General features: G+C 43.8%; 1 protein-coding gene across 15 annotated transcripts in view; it reads left to right on the plus strand.

The window, feature by feature from the left end:
- The window catches only part of DLG2 (discs large MAGUK scaffold protein 2), a 1,357,480-nt gene that overhangs the window by 940,969 nt on the left and 400,021 nt on the right, over positions 1 to 16,490 (plus strand). For all 15 annotated transcript variants that reach the window (XM_056561360.1, XM_056561363.1, XM_056561361.1 and 12 more), the window contains 4 exons: positions 3,112 to 3,281; positions 5,114 to 5,250; positions 6,791 to 6,935; positions 11,410 to 11,551. In XM_056561360.1, coding sequence (XP_056417335.1) covers positions 3,112 to 3,281; positions 5,114 to 5,250; positions 6,791 to 6,935; positions 11,410 to 11,551 — 594 coding nt within the window. The remainder of the gene's footprint in view (positions 1 to 3,111; positions 3,282 to 5,113; positions 5,251 to 6,790; positions 6,936 to 11,409; positions 11,552 to 16,490) is intronic.

Here is a 16,490-nt window from a genome sequence, read left to right on the forward strand (position 1 = left end):
CAGCTAATAAGTACTGGAAGGATCAAGATTTTTTAATAGAAGTAATTTACAAATCTGTTTAAATTTCTGGCACCAGTTGATTTAAAAAATATATATATATATTTTGCCGGAGTACCCCTTTAAGGAGTCTGGTGTCTTTAATTACGGTACTCAGGGGGCTCTGTATTAATAATGGGGGCTTAGAATGGGTTTTTATTAGTTTAGGATGTCTAGTCTTGGGTCTGTATTAGTTTAGAGGGTCAAGTCTGGGGCTATATTTTGGGGATCTGAGGTCCGTACTATTTAGGGGTCTGGGTGTATATTCATCTAGGGGGTCTGTATTGTTTCAGGGTGTCTGGTCTGGTGGGTTTGTGTTATATTAGGGGGGTAGGGTCTGGAGTCTATATTAGTTTAGGGTGTCTGGTCTGGGGTCTGCATTTAGAGGGGTCTGGTGCTGTGTCGGTCTATAGCAGTGTTCTCCAAATTGTGGCCCTGCAGATGTTGCAAAACTAAAACTCGGCTGTCTGGGCATGCTGGGGGTTATAGTATTGCAACCTCTGGAGGGCCACAGTTTGGAGACCACTGTCCTAAAGGATCTAATCCAGGTTCTCTATTAGGGGGTCTTCTCTAATCTAGGGGGTCTGTATTGTTTTAGGGTGTCTGGTCTTGTGGGTTTGTGTTATATTAGGGGGGTAGGGTCTGGGGTCTTTATTAGTTTAGGGTGTCTGGTCTGGTGGGTTTGTGTTATATTAGGGGGGTATAGTCTGGGGTCTTTATTAGTTTAGGGTGTCTGGTCTGGGGTCTGAATTTAGAGGGATCTGGTGCTGTGTCGGTCTAGAACAATGGTCTCCAAATTGTGGCCCTGCAGATGTTGCAAAACTATAACTCGGCTGTCCGGGCATGCTGGAGGGCCACAGTTTGGAGACCACTGGCCTAAAGGATCTAATCTAGGTTCTCTATTTGGGGGGTCTTTTCTAAATGTTTTGGGGTTGCCTGGCAGTTTAGGGCATCTTGTCTGCATCGTGGGGTCAGTAATGGTTTAGGAAGTCTGGTCTTGGTCTGAGATCTGTTTTTGTTTAGGAAGGAGATCTGTATTAGTTTAGGGCAGTGTTTTCCAACCAGGGTGCCTCCAGCTGTTGCAAAACTACAACTCCCAGCATGTCCAGACAGCCGTAGGCTGTCTGGGCATGCTGGGAGTTGTAGTTTTGCAATAGCTGGTGGTACCCTGGTGTGGAAACACTGGTTTAGGGTGTCTGCTCTGGGGGCTTGTGTTACTTTACAGATAGAGGAGATGGTTTAGGTTCAAACTTTACAGGGTCTCTGTTCGGAGTTTAGTCTGGGGGTTTTCATTTAATGCCCCTCTATTTATTTAGGGGTTCTAGTGTCTGTATTGGTTTAGGGTTCTGGGGTCTGTATTTGTTTAGGGGCCATAATCTTTGAATCTTTCTGAAATTACCATAATGAACTGTGAATAAGCCCTACTTTATGGAAGGTGTAGTACATCTGAGTTGCTATGGGACCTTAAAGGGGTACTCCGGCAGAAAACGTTTTTATTTTTATTTTTTAAATCAACTGGTGTCAGAGAGTTAAACAAATTAGTAAATTAGTTCTATTTAAAAAAATCTTAATCCTTCCCTGTACTTATCAGCTGCTATATGCTCCAGAGGAAGTTGTATAGTTCGTTTCTGTCTGACCACAGTGCTCTCTGTCCATGTCAGGAACTGTACGCAGCAGTATAGGGGATTTGCTTTTACTCTGCACAGTTCCTGACATGGACAGAGAGAACTGTGGTCAGACAGAAAAGAACTATACAACTTCCTCTGGAGCATACAGCAGCTGATAAGTACTGGAAGGATTAAAGGGGTACTCCGGTGAAAAACTTTTATTTTTATTTTTATTTTTTTAAATCAACTGGTGCCAGAAAGTTACACAGATTTGTAAATTACTTCTATTAAAAAAATCTTAATCCTTCCTGTACTTATTAGCTGCTGAATATTACAGCGGAAATTCTTTTCTTTTTCAAACACCGAGCTCTCTGCTGACATCATGACCACAGTGCTCTCTGCTGACATCTCTGTCCATTTTAGGAACTGTCCAGAGTAAAAGGAAATCCCCACAGCAAACACATGCTGTTCTGGACAGTTCTTAAAGGGGTATTCTAGGAAAAAAAACTTATTTTATATATATCAACTGGCTCCAGAAAGTTAAACAGATTTGTAAATTACTTCTATTAAAAAAAATCTTAATCCTTTCAGTACTTATGAGCTTCTGAAGTTAAGGTTGTTCTTTTCTGTCTAAGTGCTCTATGATGTCACGTGTCTCGGGAAATGCCCAGTTTAGAAGAGGTTTGCTATGGGGATTTGCTTCTAAACTGGGCGGTTCCCGAGACACGTGTCATCAGAGAATTTTAACAGAAAAGAACAACCTTAACTTCAGAAGCTCATAAGTACTGAAAGGATTAAGATTTTTTAATAGAAGTAATTTACAAATCTGTATAACTTTCTGGAGCCAGTTGATATATAAAAAAAAAAGTTTTTTCCTGGAATACCCCTTTAAAATGGACAGAGATGTCAGCAGAGAGCACTGTGCTCATGATGTCAGCAGAGAGCTCTGTGTTTCAAAAAGAAAATAATTTCCGCTGTAGTATTCAGCAGCTAATGAGTACAGGAAGGATTAAGATTTTTTTAATAGAAGTCATTTACAAATTTGTTTAACTTTCTGGCACCAGTTGATAAAAAAAAAAAAAAAAAATGTTTTTTACCGGAGTTTCCCTTTAAGATTTTTTTTTTTATATAGAAGTCATTTACAAATCTGTTTAACTTTCTGGCACCAGTTGATTTTTTTGTTGTTTTTGTTTTCCTGTCCATGACTTCTGCCTAATACACAGCTTTCTTCGGCGTTCTTTATATATGAAATCTTCCAATAATAGACACTATAGCTGACACAGGGCGCACACAACTATACAATGTCCTTGAGTGTCTATTTATACCGTATGTACATTCTGTACCAGTGGTATCTAAGCAAGCTTATATGCATATGACGAAATGCTGAACTTCTCTAAATCTAATGCCCAAGGACGTTTATTCCGCCATTGTATGAAGCACGATTTCTGAAATGTGCGCTTTGTTCCAGGGTCAATGACTGTATTCTCCGAGTAAATGAAGTGGATGTCTCCGAAGTGTCGCACAGCAGAGCGGTAGAAGCCTTGAAAGAAGCCGGTTCCATTGTCCGCCTGTATGTACGCAGGAGAAGACCCATCCTAGAAACTGTTGTAGAAATTAAACTTTTTAAAGGGCCAAAAGGTAAAAAAAAAAAAAATCAGTCACTATTACCGTCACTTTAAGTACTGGGCTAAGAGAGTTACTCTACAGGGACTATAGGAGAAACCTCTCAACATATTACATTTATTAGGCTGCATTCACACCTCATTTTTTAAATATGGGTGCTGGATCCGGCTGGGGGAGGGCAAACCGGGCGCTCCCGTACCCCAGCAGGATCAGCCCGTGACTCCATTTACTTTAATGAGCCGACCGGAGTCAAACGGTGACTCCGGACGGCTCAGTTTTGACCCGTACACGGTTTTGGACCGGACCTAAAACCGTTCTATACTACGGTTTTAGGTCCGGTCAGGAAACTGCATACGGGTCAAAACTGAGCCGACCGGAGTCACCGTTTGACTCCGGTCGGCTCATTAAAGTAAATGGAGTCACGGGCTGATCCTGCTGGGGTACGGGAGCGCCCGTTTTGCCCCTCCCCTAGCCGGATCCGGCACCCGTATGTAAAAAACCAGGTGTGAATGCAGCCTTAGAAGGTTAGCAATTATACGTGGCACAAAAGGGGCACACCCAGAATTTTTCATTGATGGGGGTGGGTGGGCAAGAGTTCTAGATACTGTGACAGTTCTAGATGTGTGCAATGTAATGTATCAGACAGGTTTGGTGCACATAAAAGTGATGGCAGAAATGTTATTGTCACATTTCGGGGATAGCTTTTTGTAAAGTATCAGGCTAGGCTTTTAAAGGGTTACTCCACTGGGCAGCGTTCGGAAGTAAATGTTCCGAATGTTGTTTTCCCGCTGCGGGGGTCGGCCATGCCCATCGTGACATCACAACCACGCCCCCTCAATGCAAGTTTATGGGAGGGGGCGTGGCGGATGATGTTACGATGGGCGTGGTCGACCCCACATCGGGAAACCAACATTCGTCACGCCCCCTCCCATAGACTTGCATTGAGGGGGCATGGCCGTGATGTCACGATGGGCGTGGCTGACCCCACATCGGGAAACCAGCATTCGTCACGCCTCTTCCCATAGACTTGCATTGAGGGGGCATGGTCGTGATGTCACGATGGGCGTGGCCAACCCCGCAGCGGGAAACCAGCATTCAAAACGCCCCCTCCCATAGATTTGCATTGAGGGGATGGGGCGTGACATCATGAGGGGGACGTCACGAGCTTCCGGCGCCGGCTCCAGCAATCGGAACAGTTTGTTCCAAACGCTAAGCAGAGGAGTACCCCTTGAAAGGCATTGCTCTATGGGAAATAAGTATGCAAATTAGCAATCATCCAGGAGAACAAACCTGGCTCTATAGTGCCACCTATGTGTAGCTACTCTGTAGTCCTGTCATAACTTTCATGTTGCCTAAACCACATTACCAGGGTTATTAGCCAAGTCAGAGACGCATCTGAAGCAGCTTTTTCTGGGTACTTGCCCTTCATCATTTTGTTGAAAAGTATTGGCTGACTGGATGAGATGCCCCTAATATATCTCTGGGGATCTAGCACCCACTGGAAAGTACTCCAAAACAGCTGTCTACCATCCATAGTTATGCTGCAAGGCAAGTTAAAAAGTCAAACGTTGACATACAGGGGGCACCTATAGGGGGCACTAGAAATACAGTCTTCTTTCTTCTGAAAGAAAGCTAATGTTGTAGAGTATATGAAATTTCTCCAGTCCACCAGTCTTACATTGCAGCTCCGTAGTCTGCCGCCTAATGGGTGGCCCGGAATGGGAGACCTTTCGTTATTATGACATCTATATGCCTTAATGGGGCACATGGGTATTGGGTTGCATTTATAAAAACTTCCGCTGTAATCTTTGTTTCTTCAGACATCTTGTCTTCTTCATTCTTTCCAGGTTTGGGTTTCAGTATTGCTGGCGGAGTCGGAAACCAACACATTCCCGGAGACAACAGCATCTACGTAACCAAAATTATTGAGGGAGGAGCAGCACAAAAAGATGGACGACTACAAGTGGGAGACAGGTTACTAATGGTAAGGCAGTCTGCTGACAGGGGGCGTGCCGACCCCCACACGCAGCAGCGGCCTACATGCTCCCTCCATGTGTCCCATGGAGGGGGCGTGTCGGCTGCTGCTTCCTCTGGGGGCTGGAAGGGCCACTTCAGATCGCAGGGGGTCTCAGCAGTAGGACTCCCCGCAATCTATAACTTATCCCCTATCCTTTGGATAGGGGATCAGTTATATTTCACTGTATTACTCCTTTAATGCAAGGTGCCCAATGGTGGAAGTCAAGATCAGGACTTGTAATGGATCCACTAGCTGCATTGTATTCAGAATAGCTTAGTGTAACTGAAAAGTTGTTAATTCGGAAGTCTCAAACGGCCCCTTTATTTTTGGGTTAAGTTTCTAAACTAGAAAGCTTAAAAAACAAGTAAGCTTCAGCCTGTGGCTCTCCAACTGTTGGAGAACTACAACGTCCAGCAGGCTAGTTTCTTAACACCCTGGTGCCTGGTGTTAAAGTAGTCTTGGTTTGTCATCAGATACCAATCCAAAAAAAAAAAGATTCCAGAAGGTGTAATAGCGAAATGGCATTGGGGTGGGGTCATCCCAGGACCTCAATCAGCTCTTTTCATGGGTATTTATTCACTGCTTATGATGCTTACTTTTTAGTACTGCTTCTTTTGAGAAAGCCGTGCATTATCTGGTATGAGGAACGTGCAGTGACATATGTCTACACATTGGTCTTCCCAAAAGGCTGGAGATCATCATGGTGAATAAAAGAGTCTCTGCTGTGAAAAATTGCCTTTTTTTTTTTTTTTTTACTAGAACATCCTTATGGATCAGCTGTGATCTATGGGGAAACTGACAAGAAGAGTTCTATTTCTCTACAGCACCCCCGCAGGAGGAATGAAGTATTACACAGTTCTAATTTATATCAATGGGTTGTTGATGTAATCCAGTGTGTCTGCAGTTGTTACAAAACTACAACTCCCAGCTTGCCAAGGGCTGTGAGGTCATGCTTGGAGTTGTAGTTTTGGAGACACGTTGGTTGGAAAACACTTGTGCAATACATGAACATACTTGGTCGTCCAAAGTAAGACTCTTTTTGTAGTTGCTCTAATAGCTAATGGTTCTAAGTAAGGGCCACCCATTCTGTTGAAGTGTTACTGCCATTTAAAACAACATTTTGACATGTCACACAGACATGACAAAAATTTTAATCGGTCAGGGTCTCAGTACTGAGACCCCCACCAGTTACTAGATATAGCCTAGGAAAGCAAGCAGCTGTGTACTTTACCTACTGGTCCTGGAATGATTTGGATCAAGTGGCAAGCCAGGTAGTGAAGGGCACAGCTGCTTGTTTCTTCTTTCTACATCTAGCGGTTGTAGAGGTCTCAGCATTGAGACCCTGGCCAATTAAAACTTTTGACAGTAATGCTTTAACTCACTATTCCCTAATAGGGTTTTCAAAACTGTGTTATCTAAACCAACAACTGTTTTTTATGTTTTGCTGGCCCAAAATCATACATGACCCGCCATCTTGGTGACCTTCTGTGACATTTTTCTTTTTTAGGTAAATAATTACTGTCTAGAAGAAGTAACCCACGAGGAAGCTGTAGCTATTTTGAAGAACACATCTGATGTAGTTTACCTGAAAGTGGGAAAACCCACAACAATATATATGACAGATCCATATGGCCCTCCCGATATCACTCACTGTAAGTACTGTGCCGCTTGACTCTTGCAGTTTTATATGGTTTGGTTTAATATGGTTTGACATTCATAATAGTATTCATAATTCCCGCTAGAGAAATTATTTTTATTATTATTTTATTAATATTATTATTTGCAATTCCCAACATAGAAATCTTTAGTTTGGATTCTGTTAAAGGGGTACTCCGATGGAAAACTTTTTTTTTTAAATCAACTGGTGCTAGAAAGTTAAACAGATTTGTAAATTACTTCTATTAAAAAAATCTTTACCCTTCCAGTACTAGTTAGCAGCTGTATGCTACAGAGGAAATTATTTTCTTTTTGAATTTCTTTTTTGTCTTGTCCACAGTGCTCTCTGCTGACACCTGATGTCCGTATCAGGAACTGTCCAGAGCAGGAGAAAATCCCCATAACAAACCTATGCTGCTCTGGACAGTTCCTGACACAGACAGAGGTGTCAGCAGAGAGCACTGTGGACAAGACAAAAAAGAAATTCAAAAAGAAAATGATTTCCTCTGTATTATACAGCAGTTAATAAGTACTGAAAGGATTAAGATTTTTAAATAGAAGTAATTTACAAATCTGTTTAACTTTCTGGCACCAGTTCATTTAAAAAAATAGTTTTCCACCATGTAAAGAAGAACTGATGAGCGCACAACTTAAAGGGGTATTCAAAGATTTTTGGTTCTTTGAATGTGAGACAGGGGGCAGCAAAGTTCATCTAGTTACTAATATAAAACCTACAGAATGACACTATAGCTAAAATTTTATTGAATAACATACAAACATAAAAAATAATTAAAATGGAGCTGTAGACAGTCAGACTGCAAAATAGACTCTCAGGAAAGTCTACCGTATAGGTTAGATAATAACATAGGATTCAATCAAAAAGTGTGGGTATTATATTGCACATTGGTCTCCATAAGGCTATATAAAATAATAGCATACATGAACCAACAATAAATGGGACTATAGTGCCCATTAAAATATTATTATAAAATTCCTACAGTCCATACATAGGGTAGCAAGGGAGAAAGGGGAAGGTATCGTGAGTGGCAAGAGATGAATGGAGGTGAATGGTGGGGAGAAAGACAGAGCATACACACAGAGGGAAAATAGCCCAGCCTGTGTACAGTGACCCCCCGACCTATGTTGGCCCCGACCTACGATAATTTCAACATACGATGGCCTCTCAGAGGCCATCGCTTGTTGAAGGCAGCATCAACATACGATGCTTTTGTATGTTGGGGCCATCACATAAACGGCTATCCGGCAGCGCGGACTGCTTCATCTGCCACCGGACCGTCCTCTTCAGGCTCCGCTGCATGGCCGTCGCTCTCCACTGAGTGGTCCCTCAACATATGATGATAATTCGTTCCAAATGAACCATCATTACTTGAATCCATCGTATGTTGAGGGATCCGTGCAATAGTAATATAGAATGTTATACTCATGTGTCCTCGCTGCTCCGGACCATCACCGCTGCCCTTGATCATCGCTCTCCATCGCCGTCATCACGTCGCTGTGCACGCCGCTCCTATTGGATGACGGGACAGCGTGCGCGGCGACGTGATGACGACGAAGGAGAGCGATGGCCATGCAGCAGAGCATGAAGAGGATGGTTCGGAGCGGCGGGGACAGGTGAGTGACACTCACCGGAGCACACAGGGCACATGAAACGGCTATCCGGTGGCAGATGAAGCAGTCCGCGCTGCCGGATAGCCGTTTATGCGATGGCCCCAACATACAAAAGCATCGTATGTTGATGCTGCCTTCAACATGCGATGGCCTCTGAGAGGCCATTGCATGTTGAAATTATCGTATGTCGGGGCCATTGTAGGTCGGGGGATCACTGTACACAGGCTAGACAATTTTCCCTCTGTGGGTATGCCCTGTCTTTCTCCCCACCATTCACCTCCATTCATCTTTTGCCACTCACGATACCTTCCCCTTTCTCCCTTTGATACCCTATGTATGGACTGTAGGAATTTTCTGTGTGCAATAATATTTTAGTGGGAACTATAGTCACATTTATTGTTGGTTCATATATACTGTTATTTTATATACTAGGAAAGAAAGCGAACTTCCGGCTCCCAATGAGGATAAAATCAAAAAATTGTATTCCAAACCTATTAAAATCCAAGTGTAGCGTGACAGAAAATAAAACCACAAACAAACGAAACGCAATACGTTTCGTTTGTGTGTGGTTTCATTTTTTGGCACGTTACACTTGGATTTTAAAAGGGGTACTTTTTTGGAAAACTTTTTTGGAGCCTGTGTTCCAAAAAGAAAATAATTTCCTCTGTAGTTTTCAGCAGCTAATAAGTACTGGAAGGATTAAGATTTTTTTAATAGAAGTAATTTATAAATCTGTTTAACTTTCTGGTACCAGTTCATTTAAAATAAAAAAAAGTTTTCCACTGGAGTACCCCTTTAATACGTTTGGAATACATTTTTGGATTTTATCCTCATTGGGAGCCGGAAGTTCGCTTTCTTTCCTAGTGATTGATTCACCTGGGGTCTCGGCCTCAGTGCCTGTATCCGGGCTTCCACGAGGAGAGGTTGTGCTGGATATACGGATGTCTGGAGTGAATGGTGAGCTGATCCAATTTCCATATACATTTTATTATTTTATATAGCCTTATGGAGACCAATGTGCAATATAATACCCACACTTTTTGATTGAATCCTATGTTATCATCTAACCTATACAGTAGACTTTCCTGTGAGTCTATTTTGCAGTCTGACTGTCTGCAGCTCCATTTTAATTATTTTTTATGTTTGTATGTTATTCAATAAAATTAGATTTTTCTATATTATTCTTGGCTATAGTGTCATTCTGTAGGTTTTCTCTAATTTTTGACACAATGCCTTAACATTGGTCATGTAGAAGCCCATATTGTTGGTTATATAGTTACTAATATACTTCACTTACCTGTGTTTGGTGGCTGCTATCGAATTTCTTTGTCTATCTTTTCCTTGGAAGTTTATGTTCTGCAGGCTACAAAATGAGTGTTGTCTCGGACCTTTCCCAGCTTGCTGTGCGGCCTGAGACAATACATCACAAGTCAGTTGCTGAAAGGGGGCTTGGCTGCTTCGTCTGTTGTGTGTGAAGCCGGCCCCCTGATGACGTTGCTGGCCCGCATGTGCATTAATCATCACACAGATCCACAGCGTGTGTGTCAGGTGATGTCAGGCAAGTCATGTGATCAAAGGGGAGCGTGGCTGTGCTTCAAGAGGTGGGTCGGCCAATGTGTGGGAGGGAAATAAGTCTCCTCCAACCTTAAAACAAAAGATTCTGGGGATTGTAGTCTGAGGAAGGCCACAGAAACAGGAAGTAGCCAAAAACAAGCCAGCAGCGTTATGGGGGACACAGGACACAGCCATTTACCACTAACACAAGCACAGATCCTTGGTAAGCATGTCACCTTATCTTGGATAACACCTTTAACAAAAGAATACCTACTATAGATTTGTCCTTCCATACCTTTCCTCTTGGCTCAACATATACCAAGATAAGGTGCACATGGCATGACCAAATTGTAAAAGAAACATGATTTTACACTTCTCTGTCAGAAGTTTTTGCTATATATGTCCATATGTGACTACTCAGTGGTTGTTATGTGAATTGCAGCCTGTTGAGGGTTTAAAATAAAAGTATTAAAGGGACTCTGTCATTACTCTCATGCTACCTGAAACGAGAGTCTTCAAGGTGGTCCCTGAAGGCTTCTGCCTGCCCCACCGGTTTTGGTTGATAGAGCTCTCCCTTTTTACTTAGAGGGAGAGCTCTATTAATCAAGGTTGGTGGGATGGGGGAAGCCACCGAGGACCACCTCAATGGCTCGTGGTTCAGGCAGCTTGAAAGTGATGACAGATTCTCAATTGGTTGTTGAAGGAGCAAAAAAGGTATTGCCACTTCTGCTCCCTGGCACTCCACTTCTGCCCTCAGCTTTTCTCGGAAGTTTCTGAAACCAGAGGGGGGTAGCCAGTTATTATGATCAAGTGTGAGCGTGTCCAATAGCAGCACAATTTTGGGGTGGAAGTGAAGCACCAAGCAGGAGAAGAGGTCATACCTTCTTCTTCTTTTTTTTTTTTTTTTTAAAGAATTTTATTTGGAGGTAGTATTTTTTCTGCTCCATGGATGAACCCATAGACAATATGAAATAATACATGGAAAGTGCATTGGTCTACATATATCTACCATGAGCCATTATACTTGGTAACTATTTCCACAGAGGTTGACCACAAAAAAAACCTGTTCATCGATTTGTTATGAGTGGTCGATAAGGATTAGGGTTAGAATTCAGCTCACTAACCTAGCCCTGTATCTAAATACCTTGGCCGAGGCAGAGCGTGGTTCCCTTCCATCATTCCTGCCACAGATCGGGGCACATTAGCCCCCAATTAGCCACACCCAAGCCATTGGTCCATGCCCCAAGATGAGGTCATTTAAGAACCTTTTTCTTTTTCAATCTCCAGCCTATTCACCACCTCTGGAGAGCCACATCCTCAACACTGCAAACAATGGCACCTTGGAATACAAGAGCTCATTGCCACCAATCTCACCGGGAAGATACTCTCCAATCCCTAAGCACATGCTTGTGGAGGATGACTACACCAGGTCAGAAAACGCCTTTCATATCTATTATTTCTAATACGAGCAGCCTTATAGCAGCAGTAACTTTGTGTCAGGACGCCTCCTTAAATTGACAGTGACATTGTGATGGTTTTTGCTATGGACTTATACTTGAGGAATTGCTGAACGTGCTCCAAGCTTTACAATTCTCTGTGCTTTACTTACTGACTGGGATATGCTGTAACTTACTGAAATAAATATAGGAACATTACCCTGAGTTTCTCCTTTACTTCTAAGACAGCGTATGGGTCAATTTACCGTGGCTTATGGCATTTGGGTGTCACCTCCACTGATATGGGCGGAGTATTCCCATGGGCACATAATGCATACATGACTGCATTGTACTGGTAACACCTTTGCCTTTTGGAAATTCATGTAGATGCAACTTTCTCAAGAAAAAAAATAAGGGTCTTCTCATTATTGGTACCATTTATCGCCTTGAGATGTGTAAAGTGTAGCTTTCAATCTCGGGTACCTTCATCAACTTTAAAGCACTATATTGAACAGGGTTGTCCAGAATGTTAAATGGGCACTGTCACATTCAAAAACTTTTTTAATGTTGTACATTTTGGCAAAATATGAACTTTTCTGATATACTTCATGAGAAAATGTTATTTCCTTTTTATAGAAATCATGGCTTACAACATCATGGCTTTGTCCAAGCTGAAGCACAGGCATGGACACAGTCCAGTAAGTGAGGGTGGGCTAGTACTCCTCTGGGCTCTCTCCTGTCTCATAGCACTCCTCTGTGCTCTCTCCTGACTGATAGTCCTCCTCTGTGCTCTCTCCTGTCTGATAGTACTCCCCTGTGCTCTCTCCTGACTGATAGTTCTCCTCTGTGCTCTCTCCTGTCTCTCCTGTCTGATAGTACTCCTCTGTGCTCTCCTGTCTGATAGCACTCCTCTGTGCTCTCTCCTTTCTGATAGCACTCCTCTGTGCTCTCTCCCGTCTGATAGTACTCCTCTGTGCTCTCTCCTGTCTGATAGTACTCCTGTGTGCTCTCTCCCATCTGATAGTACTCCTCTGTGCTCTCTCCTGTCTGATAGGACAGGAGAGAGCCCTGAGTAGTACTATCAGACAGGAGAGAGCACAGAGGAGTGCTTTCAGACAGGAGAGAGCACACAGGAGTGCTATCAGACAGGAGAGAGCACAGAGGAGTACTATCAGACAGGAGAGAGCACAGAGGAGTCCTATCAGACAGGAGAGAGCACAGGGGAGTACTATGAGACAGGAGAGAGCACAGAGGTGTCCTATCAGACAGGAGAGAGCACAGTGGAGTGCTATCAGACAGGAGAGAGCACAGAGTAGTGCTATCAGACAGGAGAGGGCACAGAGGAGTACTATCAGACAGGAGAGAGCACAGAGGAGTACTATCAGACAGGAGAGAGCACAGAGGAGTACTTTCAGACAGAAGAGAGCACAGAGGAGTCCTATCAGACAGGAGAGAGCACAGGGGAGTACTATGAGACAGGAGAGAGCACAGAGGTGTCCTATCAGACAGGAGAGAGCACAGTGGAGTGCTATCAGACAGGAGAGAGCACAGAGTAGTGCTATCAGACTGGAGAGGGCACAGAGGAGTACTATCAGACAGGAGAGAGCACAGAGGAGTGCTATCAGACAGGAGAGAGCACAGAGGAGTACTATCAGACAGGAGAGAGCACAGAGGAGTCCTATCAGACAGGAGAGAGCACAGAGGAGTCCTATCAGACAGGAGAGAGCACAGAGGAGTACTATCAGACAGGAGAGAGCACAGAGGAGGACTATCAGACAGGAGAGAGCACGGAGGAGTACTATCAGACAGGAGAGAGCACAGAGGAGTACTAGCCCACCCTCACTTACTGGACTTTGTCCATGCCTGTGCTTCAGCTTGATCAAAGCCATGATTTTATAAGCAGTGATTTCTATGAAAAGGAAGTAAAATTTTCTTATGAAGTATTTTGCCAAGATGTACAACATATAAAGAGTTTTTGTATCTGACAGTGCCCATTTAAGAGCGTAAATGCATTCTTCCAGAGATAGCACCACACCTGTCTCTTGGGTTGTGTCTGCTACTTGAACCCAGCTCCACTGAAGTGAATGGGGCTGATCTGTAGTACCACACTCAACCAGGTGTAGCACTGTGTTTACAAGATAGCAGCCATGTTTTTCTAATTCGGAAAAATTACTGTAAGGGAAAGTTCAAATTCCTGAGCAGGTTCCGCTTCTGCAGCTAAATGTCCTCAGGTTGTGTCTGGAATCTTAGCTCTGCCCTATTGCTGAACTGCAATACCACATACAACCTGTGAACAGTTGTGTGGCTGTTTTTAGGAAATGTAAATGAGGCCATGTTTTTCTCACCCTGAACACCTCTTTTAAGGCGGTTGCATCCCTACATGCTGTATCAAAGGGAAAAAAGTCTGAGTGACCACCATATATCTATGTGTACTAAATTGGTTTTCTATTTGTGGAAAACAACCAAAGGCCAGGAGACTCAGCATCCGACTAACTGAGGGCTGTCCAACAGGAATCTGCTTGACCTGGAGGATTGTCAATCTGGGCCTGGTATATAGACCTAGTTAGACAGAGTGGGTAACATGTGCATGAACAGGAATGTTTGTTATTTTCTGTTGGGGTAGATGTTGCACAGAAAATGTGTGTAGTCCCTAATCTAACCGGCTTTAAAACGCAGATTTTAAAGTGTACCTGTCGTCAAAAAAAACTTTTTTATATATTGTAGATAATACCATTATACCGTATTTATCGGGGTATACCACGCACCGGCCTATAATACGCACCCTCATTTTACCAAGGATATTTGGGTAAAAAAAGTTTCTTACCCAAATATCCATGGTAAAATGAGGGTGCGTGTGTGCGCGTGTATACCCCGATACATCCCCAGGAAAGGCAGGGGGAGAGAGGCCGTCGCTGCCCGCTTCTCTCCCCCTGCCTTTCCTGGGGTCTAGAGCCGTGCTGCCGGCCCTTCTCTCCCCCTGGCTATCGGCGCCGCTGCCCGTTCTGTCCCCCTGACTATCGGTACCGGCGCCCCATTGCCGGCGCCGATAGCCAGGGGGAGAGAAGGGGCAGCGGCACCCATTGCCGGCGCCGCTGCCCCGTTGCCTCCCCCCATCCCCGGTGGCATAATTACCTGGGTCGGGTCCGCGATGCTGCAGGCCTCTGGCGTGTGTCCCCTGCGTCGTTGCTATGCACGGCGCGGCGCACTGACGTCATGCGCCGTGCATAGCAGCGGTGAAGGGGACGCACGCCGGAGGCCTGCAGCAGCGCGGACCCGACCCAGGTAATTATGCCACCGGGGATGGGGGGAGGCAATGGGGCAGCGGCGCCGGCAATGGGTGCCGCTGCCCCTTCTCTCCCCCTGGCTATCGGCGCCGGTACCGATAGTCAGGGGGACAGAACAGGCAGCGGCGCCGATAGCCAGGGGGTGAGAAGGGCCGGCAGCAGGGCTCTAGACCCCAGGGAGGGCAGGGGAGAGAAGCGGGCAGCGACGGCCTCTCTCCCCCTGCCTTTCCTGGGGCGGTATCGGCGTATAACACGCACATAGACTTTAGGCTAAAAATTTAGCCTAAAAAGTGCGTGTTATACGCCGATAAATACGGTATGTATATTTGTAATATACATTGGTTAAAAAATGTGTATATTTTTATCCCTACAGCTATTTTTTGTGTGTCTCTATGAGGAGTCCAAATACAGGAAGTGTGGGTGGACAAGCAGGGCTCTGTGCACTTAGGACAAGCAGGGCTCTGCACACTGAGGCTCTATTACATGCCCCTGGCTCACACAGCAGAAATTCCTAAATTTTGGTAAATTATTAATCTACCAAAAATGACTCCTTACCCCAGGAAAATAAACTCAAACATCTTGCCCTCTAGGTGTCTTGCTTTCCTGCAAACTGCTATCCTCTGCCTGTTGTTAGGGGAATTCTGGAACACAGTGGTAGGCCTTAGCTTTTGCTATGTGAAGGAGAGAGCCTTGACTCTGTGTATGTAATCCAACAAGGGATATGTTAGGGATTAGCGTAGTAGGGTGTTAGCATAACAGGATGCCACAGCCAATCACTGGCCTCATTGTTCATATGCAGGGGCAGGTGCATGTGACCACGTAGGCCAGTGATTGGTTGCAACAACCTGTTTGACCAGTTAAATCCTATTGAGTACACAACAGTACATCCTCTAAATTCAAAATGTGCCCCCCACCCCATAGTGTGTAAATATAATTGACAAGCAGCATCAGTGGGGTTTCACATCCCAAAACCAAGTAGTTGCAGAAACCAAAATTTCTGTTAGGAGATTCATATAACTGCTTGCTGCAGATGCTTATAGGGATGTTTTGGCATGAAGCTGATTTATTTTATCTTATTGTCATAGGCCAGAGGAGCTTACATGTTGTATTATGCAGATTTAATTACAAACTTTGTCAAAATATTTAGCTAAAGTCTTTAGTAAAAAGATAATGTGCGGTTTCTTCAGGCCCCGGAGTAATTGCAAATTAATTTTATATCTTAATGTGTCATCAGTAAAACTTTCAATGTATTTTGTGAAGCAGCGAAAATAGTTTGCTAGAATATTAATCATATGACGCTTCCGGTTCAATCAGTAGAGACAGTGAGAGGAAAACATTTTAATTATGTCGGAGGGAAAACATTTACATGACAAAGTGCGGCTGTTTGAGGTGATGAAACTTGAAGGTATTGAATCGTGAACTAGAGGATTTGAATATGAATTTGAATATGAAAAATTCTAAAATGTGTTCAGATATAAATAAAATTGCAGAATTTATTTCAATTATAAAATTATGTTTATGGCCCGCACTGGTGGCCTAAAAAGAGGCCATCAATATCCTAAAGAACCCCTTTAACTCCTACTAAGTATTTTAAAAAGATTTGTAAGAACCTGACTGAGTGACAAGGTGATTTTAGTGTTCTCACTGC

The sequence above is a fragment of the Hyla sarda genome, chromosome 2, assembly GCF_029499605.1.
Source record: "Hyla sarda isolate aHylSar1 chromosome 2, aHylSar1.hap1, whole genome shotgun sequence".
Lineage (NCBI taxonomy): Eukaryota > Metazoa > Chordata > Amphibia > Anura > Hylidae > Hyla > Hyla sarda.